The sequence below is a fragment of the Malania oleifera genome, chromosome 7 (assembly GCF_029873635.1).
Source record: "Malania oleifera isolate guangnan ecotype guangnan chromosome 7, ASM2987363v1, whole genome shotgun sequence".
NCBI lineage: Eukaryota > Viridiplantae > Streptophyta > Magnoliopsida > Santalales > Ximeniaceae > Malania > Malania oleifera.
This window is the reverse complement of record NC_080423.1, coordinates 59,681,695-59,699,864: the sequence shown is the minus strand read 5'-3', so window position 1 is coordinate 59,699,864 and position 18,170 is coordinate 59,681,695. Positions and strand designations below refer to the sequence as shown.

The 18,170-nt window shown below is 36.9% G+C and overlaps 1 protein-coding gene across 4 annotated transcripts in view; it reads left to right on the top strand.

Moving 5' to 3' along the window:
- The window catches only part of LOC131160413 (twinkle homolog protein, chloroplastic/mitochondrial), a 115,075-nt gene that overhangs the window by 82,641 nt on the left and 14,264 nt on the right, over nucleotides 1-18,170 (top strand). For all 4 annotated transcript variants that reach the window (XM_058116074.1, XM_058116076.1, XM_058116077.1 and 1 more), the window contains exon 16: nucleotides 10,254-10,337. In XM_058116074.1, the coding sequence (XP_057972057.1) occupies nucleotides 10,254-10,337 (84 nt within the window). The remainder of the gene's footprint in view (nucleotides 1-10,253; nucleotides 10,338-18,170) is intronic.

Genomic DNA, 18,170 nt, shown 5'->3' with positions numbered 1-18,170 from the left:
GGGTGGGGAGGGGGACAAAATTGAGAAGAGAAAGTAAAAAATAAAATAATTTTTTGGGTTTAACAGTCCTGTTCCTGTAGCGATTACGTAATGGCTGTAACAGCCTTTATGTAATGGTTGTGGTCCATAACAGCCGGTACGGCTGTGATTTTTCTTCTCACTGATTTCGCAGCGTGTAATGGTATCGGGAACCCAAAAAAAGGGTCACAGCCATTATTTAAAACCATGCATGGTAGTTCATGTAATATTGTGGCTTGGTCATGGGTGAAGCTTCTTGGTCCTTGGCTTTTTATTTGAGAATGTTGACAGAGCGAAGGGAAAGAAAGGAGTTGACTCTGCATGGGATCATTGCATGTGTTGAAGATGGTGGGGGCTCTAAGAGTGTTAGACAGTTGACGTGCAAATATTTTGGGAAACAACATTGGAGCAGGCTGATGAAATGGAAGTTTATGATTCCTTGAATACATTCGTTCGGATGAGACATGACAGTTTGTTTTGGTTATAATGAGAATTTGTTTAGTGGGCTTAGTGGAAGGGGGAAGCAGTAAGGGCTTAAGTATGCGGGGGTGGTTGCATAGTTTTTGGGGGAGGGGAGGGGGAATGTCTCTGGCTGAGGGAAATCAGTTATATTCAAGACAATACCCATCAGATGCTGGCAGAAAGGTCTGGAAATGAGGAACCTTTGTGCTAGTAGAAAAAACAATTTCAATGTGCTGGTAAGCTAGCTTTTGAAAAGAACAGTGCAGATAACATTTTATGGAGGAAGTTTCAAACAAGTCAAAGTTAGAAACAAAAAAGAAGGCAAGCGAGTGACATCTTTTTAAAGTGAAAAAGAAATGGGGAGATGCTTCCAATGATAGGAGTCCGTCAGGTAATGATTTTTCTGAAGGAATGGGTTACTTTTTTGATGAGGTTCATTATCAATTTTATTAGATTATTCTAATTTATTGAGGGATATATCTTATGTGCCTCCACATCCTCTGGATGGTTTAGAGTGTGTTCTTATCTTTAAGGATGACGGGTAGTGTGAAGAGAAACAGTACTGTGATGACCTTTACTGGTTGCAGCCGACCATGCCTAAATGGGTTTTGAGATCTTTAATTACATTTTTAAAACTTTTTTCCTATAAATCAATCATAAGTTGACTTCGTCTAATTAGTACTTATTTATATTTTTAATTTTTAGATCTATTTAATTATAGTATATTTGTCTTTCTTTGATAACAGGCTTCCAAATAGATCTAGTTCTTTCTGCATATAATCTAAATATTTGTATTTTTAATGGCTATTTAGCATTGGTAGCATGTGCTAGAGTCATGTTAGTGTGATTTAGTAAGGGTATTATGGTCATCATGGTCTTAAATTTCCTTGTTCATCACCCTTGAGATCACTATGGTTGCATATTTTCCGTTGGAACTTCAACGAATCATCCTAAATTTATCGAAATGTTGAAGTTACAAATTTGTGTAACTTATTGAAACTTTAACTATAGAATGAAATTTCCTTGGAATTCAAATGTGAGATTTATACGCAAAGTGAAATATATCTTCTTCTTCTTTTTTGTTGAAAAAAAATCTTATTACAAGGGCTTTTGAAATTATATGAAAAATTAAAATTACAGAAACATTTTATTTAACCATTCATGTCTAAATTATCTATATGTATATAATAAAAAATATTTAATTGATTTATTTGTATTACCCAAATATGTCTAATACACATTATATTATGAATATGTTGTGTAGCATTGACATTAATATGAAAGAAGATGAGAATGATTAAATTGGAAGTCTTACATCAACTCAAATGACTAATTCATTACAAGAGAACCTCATGTATTTATGCTTAGTCTATATTACAACAGAAATTTTGAAAAAAAAGAGCGATGTCTCTTTCTCTCTCTCTCTCTCTCTCTCTCTCTCTCATGCAAACTTTTCCTTTCTCCCCTCGTGTGTTTGATGCCATGGGAGTTCTTGTAGTAGTCAATGATGAAATGACCGATTCAAATTGAATGTAAATTCTTCGACCTGCGATTAAATATGGTAAGAGAGATCTCATCTTTGCTAGTGATCGAGAACAATGTCTTTGTAACAGGTAGGTTATGTTTTACAAGGAGGTTATGTCTTGGTTCGTTGATGACATACCTACTTTCAATTGAATGCGAAGGGGGGTTCAATTTGTTCGATTGGGTACAATGAAGCTCTGGATGTCTATTAAATGGATGAAGGTAGAAAAGCATGTGGAGTTAGGGTAGGAATCTAGGAGTTACGTGCTAATCACTCTTCACAACACAGATCGCGGAGTCAGGTGGTGTTGGAAGGCAAAAATCATGTAGGTGAGGGCTATGGTTATCATGTCCATTCTGTGAAGCAAGATCTTAAGGTGAGGAAAAAAGAGTTGTGTCATCAATGTGGAGACAAGATGCATTTGAACGAATCTAATGCCATCACATATTAGTTGGTTTCAATTGATAGGAACGAGAAGGAAGATAGGGTCTCCGATGGAGCAGAGACTATCAAAAAGGTGGCTAGGGTTGTGTTTGGGGAGGAGGCATTGAAGAGATTTGACCCAGGATGCATGCTTCTCATTTTGGACTTCGCCCAAGTAATTGAAGAAGTGGTATTTCATTTTTAACTTAACTAGGCCAATTATTTGAAAAGGCCCATTGTTCAAGAAAGGTTTATATAAACTATAGTTTTGATCCGAAGGAAGGTTCTCCTCTTATGGACTTCCCACAAAAAGGTTTTGGTGATAAGCAAACCCGTAATTCAGAAATTAAGGGCCCAAGTTCTGAAATAATGGCAGGCCCAAATTATTGCTCCTTCTTCTCAAAAGAGAAGTACTAGGAAGGTGAATGATTACCTTCGGGTAACAAAAATCAGATGATTTTCATTCTTAAATAAATTTGATGGTATTAGGTTTATGCTCGTTGAGAGGCGGTTTATTGGGGTGCTGAAATGAAGAAGATATTTGAAGATAAGAGAAAAAATTATGGTCAGTCAACTACAAAGGTGCTAAGGAGAGATTCTAAGGGTGAGTTCAGCATTGTGGAAGTTCCTCAAGTTGAGAAGAATGTCGAAGGTCCTAATGAGATAAGAAAAAGCTAAGGAGGTGAAGAATTGGGGGGATTTTCTAGATTCAGGAAGTATGATACTAGTGAATTTGACTGTGCAGGGGGAATGGTTGTTGTTGGATGAGATTTGGGATCAATATGGGTACGCTTCTGACTCATATGATGAATATGGGGATTTATCTTATATTCATCCACCCCAGTTGAAAGGTCTAGTGTTTCTATTTTTAATAATGATGGGTTGGCGGATTAGTTTTAGCATAGGGATGGAATTTCACCCACACTAGTGGAGGAGAATTCGGAGGAGATAGAAGTGCGAATTCTTAGGATAAAATGGATTTAAAGTGAGTGATATTGGAGGAAATGTAGTGCGTTTGGATGGTGGCAAAAGTTGAAAGGTGAAGGGTCAAAAGGAATTAGCTAACTTGAAAAGTTTAGTAAATTATTATGGAAAGGGTTTGAAAAGGGAGTTTCTTGGTTAATTTCGTTAAGTTCCTTTTTGGGATCTTGTGTTCTTTATTCTCTTTTTTTATTTTATTTTGTGGACCCCTTGTCCCTACATGTTTGTACCTTCTATTCTTTTTATCTAATATACTTTCTTTTATATATATATATATTATGAATATGTTTAATACACATTATATTACAACTATTGCACCTCCTGACAACATAGATGTATTTATTTTGTAACATGTTAGTCCTAAAATTTACATTATTATGTTTATTACCATGGCTTAAGTTTCATAAAAGCATTCCATGCTTTACCACTAGTTTTCCATAGGTTTTCAAATCGAAATTTCAATTGGAAAATTTTCGTACTTTTGTAGCGTTGAAATTTCAGTCAAAATCGAAATTTATGACCTTATGTGTACTTGATGTATATTGTAAATAAAGGGAGAGACCTATCGTTGAGGTAAGGTCTTCCATTTTATCAAATTATTCAACATGGTAATAAAGCAAGATCTGGCCTAAACCCTACCGCCAAACCAAACCCTAAACCTAATCATCCTATGCAAATGTGCCGTTATAGGAGGATCATTTGTACCTTTAGAGGTTAGAAATGAGTCCAAAGTTGCTGGAAACTTCTTGGACAGTTGCGTTTTTTAGAAACTCAATAACCTTTTCATGTTTCACAAAACTAATGCCATATCCATTCACAGAACCCTCTCATATGTAGGTTGATAAACTTTTGTCTCCGGGGGGGGGGGGGACCACCAGCGCATCCCCATGCGCCAGTCAATCACTGCAGGCCCATCCTGGCACGCTGGCGCGTGAGGCCTTTTTTGGGCCTGTTTTGCCTCTGATTTCTTCCTGAATGCTTTTAATCCTTCCATTGACCATAATATCAAGTTGTTGATCATGTTTTTCGTTCAAAATTCAATCTTTTTCGATCATTTTCTTGTGGCAATTCATTAGTTGTTCTTTGGTATCAGTGAGGTGATTGGTTGGTGTCTTGTTGCAGTGGCAGTGTGTGTAGGCTATTTTTTGGGGCTGTGGCAGTGCTATGTCTGAATATTGATGACTCATTCATAGTTGAATCAGTGGTTGACTTCTTGTTGTTTGAATTTGTTCGGAAGTTCACTTTTGGAATTCCTAGAGCATTTTGTTGACTGTGTATTTATGATTTGCTGCTGTATCTAGGTTATGTGCATGTTGGAATGGCGACAACAAATCCCAGAAGTTGGTTTCTCTTGTTAGGCAATTTTTCAAGTGAACAATGTATTATAACCGTCTTAAAGAAAGAGTATTCAAGATTCTTACAATTACAATTATTAATCTTGTTATCCTTTGTCTAAGTTTGAGTTTTAGGATGGATTCTCCAAGTCCGAAAAGTATGTTTCCCTCATTAGTCATTTGTTTCAGTGAACCGCACATCATCACTATCTCAGAGGAGGAATATTCAAGGTATCTACAATAGTAATCATCTCAACAAGCATCCTATCACATTGCATCTTTTGCTCAGAAAGGTAAGCCTACAATCTATGAAATTTGGTATCTTTCCCACTAGTCCTTAGGTTATTGACTTAGCTACAATTGACTGTATTATAGGTGCAAGTCCAGGGTCTTAAATTTTGATTTTGACTCAAATTTTGAAGCTCCAAAAGTACGGAAATTTCGATTTCGATGTCAATTTCAATTTTGATTTGAAAAAATAATGGAAACTAGTAAGAGAACATGGAATTCTTTTATGAAGCTTTAGAAATGATTAATAGACATAATAATGTAAATTTTAGGACTAATATATTACAAGTAAATACATCTATATTGTGTATAAAGTGGAGAAGTTGTAATATAATATGTACATTAAACATATTTGTAAGATAATGTACATTAAACATATTTAGTGAATCAGCTAATGCAAATGAAATTCATAAATCATTTAAATATTATTTATTATACAAATAGTGATAATTTAGTAATGAATGGTTAAATAAAATGTTGTTGTAAGTTTATGTTTTCGTATAATTTCAAAAGCACTTATAGTAATCATTTGTTTCAATAAAAATAAATTAAAAGAGAAATTTCGTTTTACTCCTAAATCCCTCATTTAAATTCTGAGGAAATTTCATTACATAGTTTAAATTTCAACAAGTTTCGCTAAAATTTCGAGATTTCGATAAATTTCGGATGATTTGTTGAGATTTTGACGCAAATTATGCAAGACGGAAATCGACAGCCATTTCGATTTCGAGGGTGATGGAAATTGGAAATTTCAACAGAAATTTTGATAATTTTGAGGAAATTTAAGTCCATGGGTGTAACCAATTTATTTTCTACCCTCTAGTATCCTAAAAATCTACCTCAAGTTACCTTTGCTGATAGGTGAACTTTTATGGTTAAGGGGATAGGAACAGTAAATCCTACTCTCTCCATCTCTTTTTCTTTAATCTTGTACATTCCTAAATCCCCTTTCAATCTCATATTGGTAAGTGAACTTTCAAACTCAGTAAATTGTTTTGTACCCTTCTTTCTTGATTCTGTGGTTACTCAAGATATAAAGGCAATGAAGACAATTTACACAAGAGGTGAGGCTTAGAGACTTTACTACTTTCACTTTCTCCTCCAATTGCCTACACAATCGCTACTACACCACTTCAAATCCATTGTTGCCTTGGTCATCTGTCCTTGGACAAGTTGAAACTGCTAGTTCCTATCTTAGTTTTGTGTCTAATCTTGAGTGTGAATCTTGTCAGTTTGGAAAACATAATTGTTCTCCCTTTGCCTCCTAAGGTTAACAAATAGGCGGTTAGTATTTTCATGCTAGTCCATTCTGATATTTGGACTACTAGTTGTGTCATGTTGAAATTGGGGTTCGGTACTTTGTTATATTTGTTGATGGCTACTCCAGGATGACTTGGTTGTATTCAATAAAATATTGTTTTGAGTCATTTAATATCTTTTGTGCCTTCTATTTCTCAAATAAAGACTCAGTTTGATACACCAGAGAGGATACTTCGTAGTAATAATGCTAAAGAAACCTATAGTACCCAGTTCTCTGCCTATATGACTAAGTGTGGTGTGATCCATCAGTCATCTTGTGCACACTCCACAACAAAATGGAGCTACAGAGAGGAAAAATAAACATTCTCAGAGCCACTTGTACCCTATCATATCAAATGAATGTCCCAAAGTTTTTTTAAGTGGTGTTATGCTCACTACTTGCTCTCTCATCAATAAAATCCCATATTAAGTTCTCTTCCCTAAGGTTCCTTTGTTCACCCTTCCTTTCATATTCAGTTGTGTGTCATTTTAACTCTAGGAACTGATAAGTTGGATCCTTGTGCTATCAAATGTAATTTTTTGGGGTATTCCTATACTTATAACGATGTTATAACCTTACTTTACATTGATTCTTTGTCTTTGCTGATATTACCTTTCTTGAGTCTACACCATACTACTCTTATTCCTTGAGTTTTGTTGACCTTGATGAGTCCTTTCCTCTACCTTGCCTTCCAGATCCTAGCCAACTATATGTGCCCAATCCTTCTACATCTTCACCTGTTTGAGTCCTTCAAATCGCTTGGATCATCCCATTACTAGGTATGCACACAGTGACTCAAGAGAGGAGAGCCTCCTCCAAGTTCTACTTTGTGCCTTTGGTTCCTTTGCAAATGATTTTGTTCCCATGATGTTGATCCTCCTATAACTATTCGGAAAGATAAACATACTTGTAGCCAACATCTGATCTCCAATTTTGTTTGTTATGATTTCTTGTCATCCTCGTTTACTGTTTTTGTTAGTACTCTGTATTTATTTCTAAAGCCCTATCCCATTATGGGTGTAGGATTGTAATGGTTGAAGAGATGCATGTGCTACATGGTAATGATAGTTGGGATTTGGTACCACTTTCTCTTGTAATTCTATTGTTTGTGGTTGCAGCGTGTATAATGTGAAAGTCAATCCTGTTGGTTTTGTGGCTTGTTTGAAGGCTCACCTTGTTGCTAAGGGATATAGTCACGTATATGATTTAGAATATTCAAACACATTCTCTCAGGTCGCTAAACTTGCCTTAGTATGTTTGTTCATCTCCTTAGCTTCTACTTGTCATTGACCTTGACATCAATTAGATGTGAAGAATGCTTTCCTACATGGTGATCATTAAGAGGAGGTCTATATGGAGTAACAATCTATGTTTGTTGCTCAAGGGGAGTTAGGCTCAATGTTTTGGCTCAAGAAATCATTATATGGTTTAAAATAGTCTCCTAAAGCATCGTTTGGTTGATTCAATGTTGTAGTACTTGAGTTTGGCTTCCAATAGTGGGCAGTAGATCACTCTATATTTTGTCATTGTACTCCATTTGGTAGGATTTTGCATGTGTATGTGGATGATTTTGTGATTATTGGAGATGATGGTCAAGGCATCCAAGATCTAAAGTGTTTCCTACAGACTAAATTTCAAACCAAGGACTTGAGACAATTGAAGTATTTGGGTGTAGATGTATCGTGATCTCATATAGGAACCGTCTTGTCATAAAGTATGTTCTTGGTCTTTTAGATGAGACTGGGTTGTTGGGATCTGAACTTATTGATACATCCATGTGTCCCAACAATAAGTTAGTGCCAAATCTGCCCCTGGGCATAAGCTTAGGTGGTAAGGACTTGCCCCAGAAGGCCGCTTATGTTTTGGCTGTGGGCACGGCTGGCGTAGGCGTCAGATTAGTCTGGTGCATAAGCCCAGGAAACTCGGCGTATCCAAAAAAAAAAAGTTAGTGCCAAATCTAGGTAAATTGTTGTGTAACTTAGGATGGTAACGAAGACTTGTTGGAAAGTTGAATTATGTCAGTCACTCGACTAAGCATATCTTTCGCAACAAATGTTGTGAGTCTTTTTCTTGATTCTCCAATAAAAATGTCACAAGATGCAGTAATTCGCATCTTGAGATGTCTCAAAGGTGCACTTAGGAGAGGTATGTTCTATCAAGATTGGGGTTGCACACATATTCAGAGCTCTATAGATGCAAATTAGGTCTGTCCACCTTTTGATAGAGGATCCACAATCGGGTACTATATCTTTACTAGTGGTAATTTGGTTTCTTGAAAGAGTAAGAAATAAAATATGGTGACCAAGTCAAGTGCTGAGTAAGAGTATAGGGCTATAACTCACACCACATGTGAACTTGTTTGGTTTAAGAGCATGTTGGATGAATTAGGTTTTCCATAGCCTATGATAGTTGATTTGTGATAATCGACCTACTATTCTTATTTCTTCCAACATGGTCTTCCATGAGCTGACAAAGCACATTAAAATTGATTGCCACTTTGTTCAGGAGAAACTTATTTAGAAACTCATTACAAACACTCATGCGAAGTCTGATTTGCAACTTCTTGATTTATTCATTGAACACTTGGGAGGTACTCGTGTTAAATTCATTTGTAACAAGCTAGGAGCATATGATGTATATGCTCCAGCTGGGGGAGTGTTGATGGTTTATTTTGGTCACTGAGCATTATTAGTTTGTGCTAGAGTTATGTTAGTAAGTGTGAGTTAGTAAGGTTATTATGGTCATTGGTATGTACTTGACATATATTGTAAATAGAGGGAGAGACCCATGATTGAGGTTAGGTCTTCCATTTTACCCAATTATTCAACAGTATTGTAAGTTGCTTCAAAATTTACATTTTTTTTTCTTACACTTAATTCCGAGATAAAACAACATTCTATAGCTAAGCATGATACATTTTGTGATTTTATGAACTTGGAACATTCTATACTTTTTGTTCCAAAATATTTATGATTTCTTATTTTAGGTTCCATTTATATTGAATAAAGTAGGGAAAGTAGAAAATACAGGACAATAGCATTTCAAGAAATCAAGAATTCAAGATAACATTGATAGCACTTTCTATATGTTATTACGATATATATTAAACTACACTAAAAATCATTTTAAACATTAACATGTAGGATACTGGGATAAAAAATATGATCTTACATGTTTTTAGCAAGTTTGTGAGGGCAAAAATGAGTACATGGATATCGTGTCCAATACCCATTATGTAAAGTTTATCATGGCTCCTACAGTTTCTGTTAAACAAGGCTCTGTCCTGGAGCAATGCTTTGTGATCTACCTGGATACTTGTTTCATAATTAATCAATGACCCATTTATATTTACGGTCCATAATACAAGTAGTGAAGAAATATAACTTCTCCTACCAATAGCATTTTTAAAACAAAAATAAAATATATGAATTTTATTAAACAATGTTGGCTGAACCAAGAGACCCAAAAGACATTGAGGGATGGGGGCTTAAACATGCAAATCTACTGACATAGGCAAGGTTCTGCATGCATGAAAAAAAATTCACAGCTGTTATGCTCATTTGCCACTCTGCAACACTGCTACCTCTGCTTTCTACTATGCTTGTTACTGTTCTACTAGCTACCAGAACTGCTCTTCAGCTAGGATTATAGGATATCAGTGTTTTATTTGGGTTTCATTACCAAGTCAACCAGTACTGATTCATATTATGCATGATGTTATATTTCTTGGTAGATATGTTCTATTTCTGAAGGTAGTGTCTAGGATGAACTTTGACACCTGCAGATGTCTAGTCATGAATGCATGAATCCTTTATTTGTATTTCTTTTGAGAACTTCGAGTTTGTCTTATTTTACTATCTATTTTCTGGATTGTCTTGTTTGACATCATTTACTTTGCATTTGGAATCTTGGTCAACTGCAGGTATGGAGAATCCATTGAGCGAATGAGCATTGAAGAATTAGAAGAAGGAAAACAATGGTTGAGCAATACATTTTATCTCATACGGTATGTTAAAAATTCACTGTTTGTGGGCATTGTCCTGTAGTACTGCAGTGTCTACAGTAGCACAATTTTATTGTTTTTATTTGTTGTCCTGGTCAATTGTTTTGCCAAATGTTGTAATTTATACCAGTGTTTTAAAAGGTGTTTTTGAGGTGTGCCTTGAGGTTTTTTGCTGCTAAAATGCACTGAGGCGTAGTTCAAAAGGCAAAAATCCTGCTATGCATACACTTTCTGGGTCAGAGCGTACACCTCCACTGAAAAAATGCATTTTTTACGCCTCAAAAAGGAAAGCGCATGCATTCTAGGGCCAGCCCTTAACTTACTTTAATAATATAAAAAACTTAAAGAAACTGCAAAAGAGGGCAGGAGCCAGGAGGGCCCTTTCTTTCATGCTTCTATCAACGAATGGACGAAAAATTGAATGATCGAAGACTCCTCCCTTCGACGAGTGCTCCATCACTTCAACAAAGAGCCACTGTCATCTTCTTTGGCAAGCTCTTCTGGCAGGATGACTGTGCTGCCACCTCTATCTAACTGTCCATCTCTTTCCCTCTCTCGTTCTCTCTCTGCGACAAGATAATTGGGTCATCCTCGAAAGTCTGTCACTCTCATCTCTAGTGTCTCTTTCTCTGCTCGAGACCCTTTTCAATGGAGCTAGTGAACTTTGGAGAGAAGATAGTGTGAGGGAGGCAACCAGAAAAGCAAGATTTCTTTACTGAGTGGGAAGGCAACCAGCAAGGAGGACATGTGGCTGTGGAAAAGCCATGTGGCTGTAGCATTATCACTGTGACAGTGTATAGGCAATAAAGACAGCCTTGGTTAATGTGTTTTGATTTTTTTTTTAACTATTTTTTAAGTTTAAAATTTAGACAACAAAATTTATAAATTGTCTTAATAAATTTCATATTATTTTTTTTATATATAATTTATTTTATATTTTTAAATTAAAAAATAAAAATCTCAAAAGGCTTACATCTCAACGCCTTGAGGCTTACACGTTGCCTCAACAGGGGTAAAATGTCTCGCCTTGCGCCTTTGCCTTTTAAAATACTAAATTATACAAAGATAATGACATCATAATGATATCAGCAATCTGTTCTTTTTTTTCTTTTCTTTTTTTTGAGCTCACCTGATAATTGGGTTTTTACAGATTAAGGGCTGAAGCCTATTATAACTTGTTAAACTAGTGTATTTCTATAAGGTGGTGTTTGGTTCAAGGCATCTTTCAAGATTCCTAGGAATGGGATGTATATGGCATCTAAGTCCAATGTTTTTTTGGGGGTTAAAATCTTATGAGGCAATAATCTCGCATTCCTTGGGAATGATGGATTCCCACAGAACATGGGAGTTCCATTCCCATTCTTCATGTAAGTTTTGTGGGGATCCCATTTACATGGAAATCCTCATTTTGTGACTAAATTATGGTCAATATTTTGGCTGATTGGATATTAGTGCCGCCATACTAAAGTATTATTACTCGCTATCATACCTAGTGGGACTTAAGGCTTGTTGTTGTTGTATAATAAAAACAGAATTTAGAATCTATAAAAATGAACTTAATAATTAATATCATATTATAATAATATGATATAATGGTTGAAATTTTGAGACCATATTGCCATCAATTGTTTTGGTTAATTGAATTATTAAGTGTTGAATTTTTTAAAATTTATGATGGTTGAAATTTTTAGGACCTGGATTTAATTAGGTACATATTTATAGTATATTTTTTTGATGAAAATATGATTATTCTTCATATATTGTTCTTACCAGTCATGGGTCATCCTCTTGAAATGCCCGGATTTCCATGTTAAATGAAACAATGAAATAGGCATCCCGTGTACGCTCTTGCAATCTTACAATTTGAACCGAACATAAATATTCATGTGAGACAGGCTTTCCATTCCCTGGAATGAGATTCCTGGGAATATCATTCCATGGGAATATTTTTTATTCTGCCCCTTAAGAAGGATTTGGAGGTGATGGGTCTTGTAGAAGCTGCTTTTGAATTCAGTAGTTTTATAGAAAAGAATCTGGTGTCAACAAATTGGTTTAACCATGAAAAGATCTTCTATCTTGTCACTTAGGATCTAGAAAATGATCTCCAAGAATTATTTTGCAAGAGCAACTGTCATGTGCAACTGGCTGTCAATATGACATGTTGATGCCACAGGACTTGCTGTAGGTTACCTCCTAACTGACTCACCAAGAGTTTGTTCTGTTCTGTTGATCTGCTACTGTGTTGGAATTTGGAAAAGAATGATTACCTAATTGGCTCTAAGAAAAATGCTTTTGAGGCTTTATGCTAGTTTGTTTGTGGATGCATTCTATGTCAACCTTGTACCATATTGGCAGTTTCTCTGTTGAGTTAGTCTCCAGCCAGTTTGATGCAAGCATGGTCATAAATTTCCACGGAATTGTTGAAATTTCCAATTTCCCTCACCTTCGAAATCGAAATGACAGTCGATTTCCGTCTTTCATAATTTCCGTCGAAATCTCAACGAATCATCTGAAATTTATCGAAACCTCGAAATTTTAGCGAAATTTGTCGAAATTTTAACTATACAATGAAATTTAGTCGAAATTCAAACAAGACATTCAAGAGTGAAGTGAAATTTCTCTTTTAATTTATTTTATTGAAACAAAAGGTTACCACAAGTGCTTTTGAAATTATATGAAAAAGTAAACTTATAGTAATATTATATTTAACCATTCTTGTCTAAATTATCAATATTTGTATAATAAATAATATTTAAATGAATTATGAATTTCATTTGCATTAACTGAATTTGTTTAATGTACATTATCTTACAAACATGTTTGATACACATACTATTTTACAACTTTTCCACCCTATACAAAACATAGATGTATTTAATTTGTAATATATTAGTCTTAAAACTTATATTATTATATTTGTTAACCATTTCTAAAGTTTCACAAAGAATTCCATGCTTTACTACTAGTTTCCGTTATTTTTCAAATCGAAATAGAAATTGACATTGAAATCGAAATTTCCGTTCTTTTGGAGCTTCGAAATTTGAGTCGAAATCGAAATTGAAGACCTTGGATGCAAGGCATGGTGTTAAATTCTGGTAATTTTGGATTATATGTGGGTTCCAAAAGAAATCAGGCTCCTTTTTTTGGGGGCAATATTTAGGCCAAAATTCATGAAATTTCCGGAGTCTTGACCTAATTTTCAGACTGACCAAGCTGTTGGAAATGTACAATTAGAATTACAAAGAGGGATGAAAATTGGATTTTTTTTTTCTAAACCATTCAAATTTATCTATTTTAACATTTTCAAAAGTTTCATGTGCAATTTCCCATAACTTATTATAAGTTTCCTATGTTGGAATCAAAATGAAAATCTCTGTTAGTTGAGACCCTCAATTTCTGTTGAAATTGAAATTTTAGTCATTGATGCCACAGGAATTCTTGTTGGTTGCCTCCTAACTAGGTCACTAAAAAACTAGTTCTAGTATTGTTAATTTGTGCAACTCAATTTTAAATAAACTTAATTTTCTTTGAAGAATTTTCTTTTTTTTAGTTTGTATAGTGTATTTTTGTAAGTAAAATGCATTGTATGCTGACTTTCTGCCAAATGTTGATTTTTTAACTTATGTGCATACTTAATTGAATCATTGTAAGATTTTTTTGTTTTCTGTTGTATCTGTGTTTATACTTCTTTCTCAATGTGCTTGTTATTGTTCATTTTGTTTGCCCCTTTCGTTGTGCACATGTGTGTGCATGAATCTGATTTGCTTCTAGTTTTTTCATTTTTTTTTGTCTTCTCCTGCACCCGCCACCTCTGGTTCTCTTTCTTGATACCAAGTTGAAAAAATTAATGGAAAAGTGGCTGGTTCGGTAAATTACTCAATGTCTATGAAAATTGTTATCATTTTATTTTTGCCAAGCTCATCAAACTTATACTGGAGTCACCCCCCACCCCACAAAAAAATAAAATAAAAAAGGTTGTTATACTAATCATTAGATGAATGTTACAATATAGTTGACATACAAATCAATTACCTACAGCATTACTATGGATGTCTGTTTGCACATGTGCTTGTCAGGATAATGTGCAAAGATAATTTTTCAAGTAAAATTCAGCTTGTGTGTGTATAATTAAGATAAACAATTTACAGCCTCGATTACAACAGGTGTGTGTTTCTTGCTTAATTTCCCTTATTTACTAGAAGTGCTTCTCGTCTTGGCACACTGACATGCCCATCCATAATTTTGGCAATATGACATCTCTCTCTCTCTCTCTCTCACTCACACACACACACACGTGCCCATACACTTTTGAAAAAATTCATTGACTTCTCACTTACAATTGGACAGATTTCTACAACTATTTTTAAAAAAGATTGGCGTCACTCTGTTGTATTCGGATGAAATTTGTACCCTGAATTATGTCTCTCCCTTCTAGAGCAGAAAGTTTGGCTCCTTAACTCTTTCCTGGAGCTCTCTCTTTCTTTCCCTCTTGGTTACAGAGAACAATGCTGCACAACGGAGGGTAGCTCTCCCCAGCATCAATGACCATGCACCACCCTGCCAAATAAAAACAAAAACACAAAAAGAGAAGCAGGAGGGCAAAGAAAACCCTGCTGGAATGGGGCTCCTTTTCTGGGCCTTTGGTGCTAACACTCAGATGCTTTAGCAATGAATCGGCTGGCACTTCCAGCATTCTTGGGGTCATTACCTGTTTTGTTGGGGATGTGACTCATATTCAAAGCGAATCACATGCACCAAAGAAAGCTATGTGAAGCGAGGGGCAATGGCATGAGAGAAGTCTGCAGGCCAAAGGGTAAACCATTGACGGTTTAGCCCTAACCGTCGATGGTTTCAGGCAGATTGCAGAGTGTGTTTTTCTCGGCACCAAACTGTCGACGGTTTCAGTCGGCGCAGATTACGTAAATTCGAATCAGGGGCGCTTACAGATTGGGCTTATCGGAGGGATTTCCTCTGTGGATTGCTACAGAAGTATTTTAGATTAACTATAGGTCTTCTTTACGCATTAGATTGTTATATAAACATCATTATGTAACCCTAGATGGGATTAAGCTTGTAAGCTTCATCATTGATAGTGAAAAACCAAAGTGCTGCTCTCGTGTACATAGGCTATTGCTGAACCACGTAAATCTTGTGCGTTCTAGTTGTGTTTTTTATTCTTCTTATTGTTGTTTGCTTGCTTCTTTAGTATATTTCATCATCAAGTGATTGCATTGGTAGTTGTTGATTGATTCGTTTGTGATTGTATGCTTCCGCTATGCGTATCTGCTGAACGAATCACAACAATTGGTATCAGAGCATTTGGTTCTCAATGGCTGGGATTTCTTCTGCAAGGTTCAAGGTTGGTAAGTGTAATGGAACGAGGAACTTCAGGCTGTGGGAGAGGAGGGTGAAGGACCTACTAGTGCAGCAAAGGATGGTGAAGGGTTTATGTGGAAAGAAGCCAAAAAGCATGGATGTCGCAAGCTGGAAGGAGCTAGAAGCGAAAACTATGTCCACTATTAGGTTATGTTTGGCCGATGACGTGTTGTATCACGTAATGGACGAGGACTCGCCGGCAGCTGTTTGGCTGAAACTGGAGCGCTGGTACATGTCAAAGTCATTGACGAACAAGTTGTATCTTCAGAAAAAATTATATTGGCTTAAGATGGCGGAGGGTTCGAACTTGATTCAGCACATCAACACATTTAATGTGATCATTAGTGATCTAGGGCGGGTTGATGTGAAATTCGAGGAGGATAAGGCGTTGATGCCGTTGAATTCCCTACCTATGTCACCTACATACGAGAATCTGGTTATGACACCGACTTGGAGGAAAGAAACCCTAGTGTTGGAGGACATCATGAGTGCATTGCTAGGGTTCCATCAAAGGAAGAGGGCCAACGATAAGAGTTCACATGGTGAAGGGCTTGTGGCAAAGGGTAATCAGGATCGTGGGAGAGGCAAGTCCTGGAGTGAATCGAGTGGTAATAAAACTCAGTCTAGGAGGAAGAAGGACGTTCGCTGTTTTAAGTGCAGGAAACTAGGGCACATAAAATTGGAATGTCCGGAGTGGGAGAAAGGGAAAAGAAAAGCTCAAGAGGCTTCGTCAAAATTTGCAAATGTAGTGGAAGAAGGGGACTTAGGGAGCAGTGATTGTGAGATGCTTTTTGCTTCATCAGGTTCAGAACGGTTCACGGGTTCTTGGATCCTAGGCTCAGGATGTTCTTTTCACATGACGCCTAACAAAGCCCGGTTCACCACTTATAGATTGGTGAGTCCTGGTTCCGTTCTAATGGGAAACAGTGCGGTTTGCAAAGTTATCGGAATAGGGGATATTAGGATCAAGATGTATGATGGTGTGCTAAAGACGTTGTGTGGGGTAAGCATGTACTCGATCTACGGAAGAATGTGATATCATTGGGTGCTTTGGATTGTAACGATTATAGTTACAAGTCTAAAGGCGGGACGATGATGGTGTGTGATGGCGTATTGATGGTGATGAAGGGATAGAGGATAGCAGGGAATCTATATACACTGCAGGGTAATTCAGTTGTAGGTGGAGCTGCATCTGAGAGTTCTGAGTCAGGAAATACTGTTTAGTGTAATTTAATCACACACAAAACAGTGGGTATTCTTAACTACATGGGTGTGGATGTTTGGGGACCGGTGAGAGCAGCATCGCGGGTTGGACATGGGTATTTCGTGAGGTTATCACAAAAGATATGGAGGTATCTCATGCGGCACAAATTGGAGATGTTTGCCAGGTGTAACTTGTGACTAAGGTGGAGTACCAGACTGGGAGAGTTCCTCAGGTCAGATATTGGTGTTGAGTATGCTGGTGTTCAAAGAGTTTTGTGAGCAAGGCATGGGGTATGTAGGGCTTACAAGGGACTTCTTGGTGAAGTCAGCGAGTATGACGTGTTTCTCGATTAATCGATCGCCAAAGGAATCACTAGATGGGATAGTTGCAGGAGAGGCTTGGACTGGTTATGCGGTGGATTTTGGAGGTCCAGCTATGCACGTTTCTAGTGAGGTGAGATCTAGGCTTGGTGTGATGTCTAGATGGTGCATCTTTTTGGTATATAAGAAAAATGGGTTCAAGCTGGGTGATCCAATGGCAAATAGGGTGGTGATTGGTAGAGACATTGTTAAATCCATAAGACAGCGTACTCAGGTAGATGAAAAGAAACGGGTGCCAGAAAGCTGCAGTAGCAGCAATGAGAATGGCGTCCAAGTGGAGTTGGAGGCTCAGGGCAGAAGTGCGGGGAGTTCTAACTCAGAAGACTTGCAGTATCACAGGATAAACTGAAGCAGAAAGGAGATTATGATGTAGATGAAGTTTTAAAGTCAGGGCAGAAATGCAGGCAGTCCAAACTCGGGAGACCAACAGGATCACAATGGGCTCAAAGGCACTATCAGGCCGCCGCTCAAGTGCGATCTAATGTCTAATGCAACCATAACTATTAGGAAGGATCCTACTACCTTTAGGAGGCAGCGCACGGCCAAGAGAAGGGTAGGTGGACTAGTGCCATGGTGGAGGATATGGAGGTACTGTATAAGAATCAAACGTGGGGGTTGGTGATGCTCCCAGAGGGGGAGAGGGAGATAAGCTACAAGTCAACAAGTATTCTGTTGTTCTATGTGAGTGACATGCCGATTGCTGGAAAAGTTCCAACTAAGGTAAATTAGTCGGGGACTCTGTTGAGAAAGGAAGTTGACATGAAGATGTTGAGTGTTGCCAAGAAGTGTTCTTGGGTTGGAGATTCACAAGGTTAAAGTTACAGGGAGATTGGGATTATCTTGGGGTGACTTTGTAGTCATAGCTGTGGTGAGATT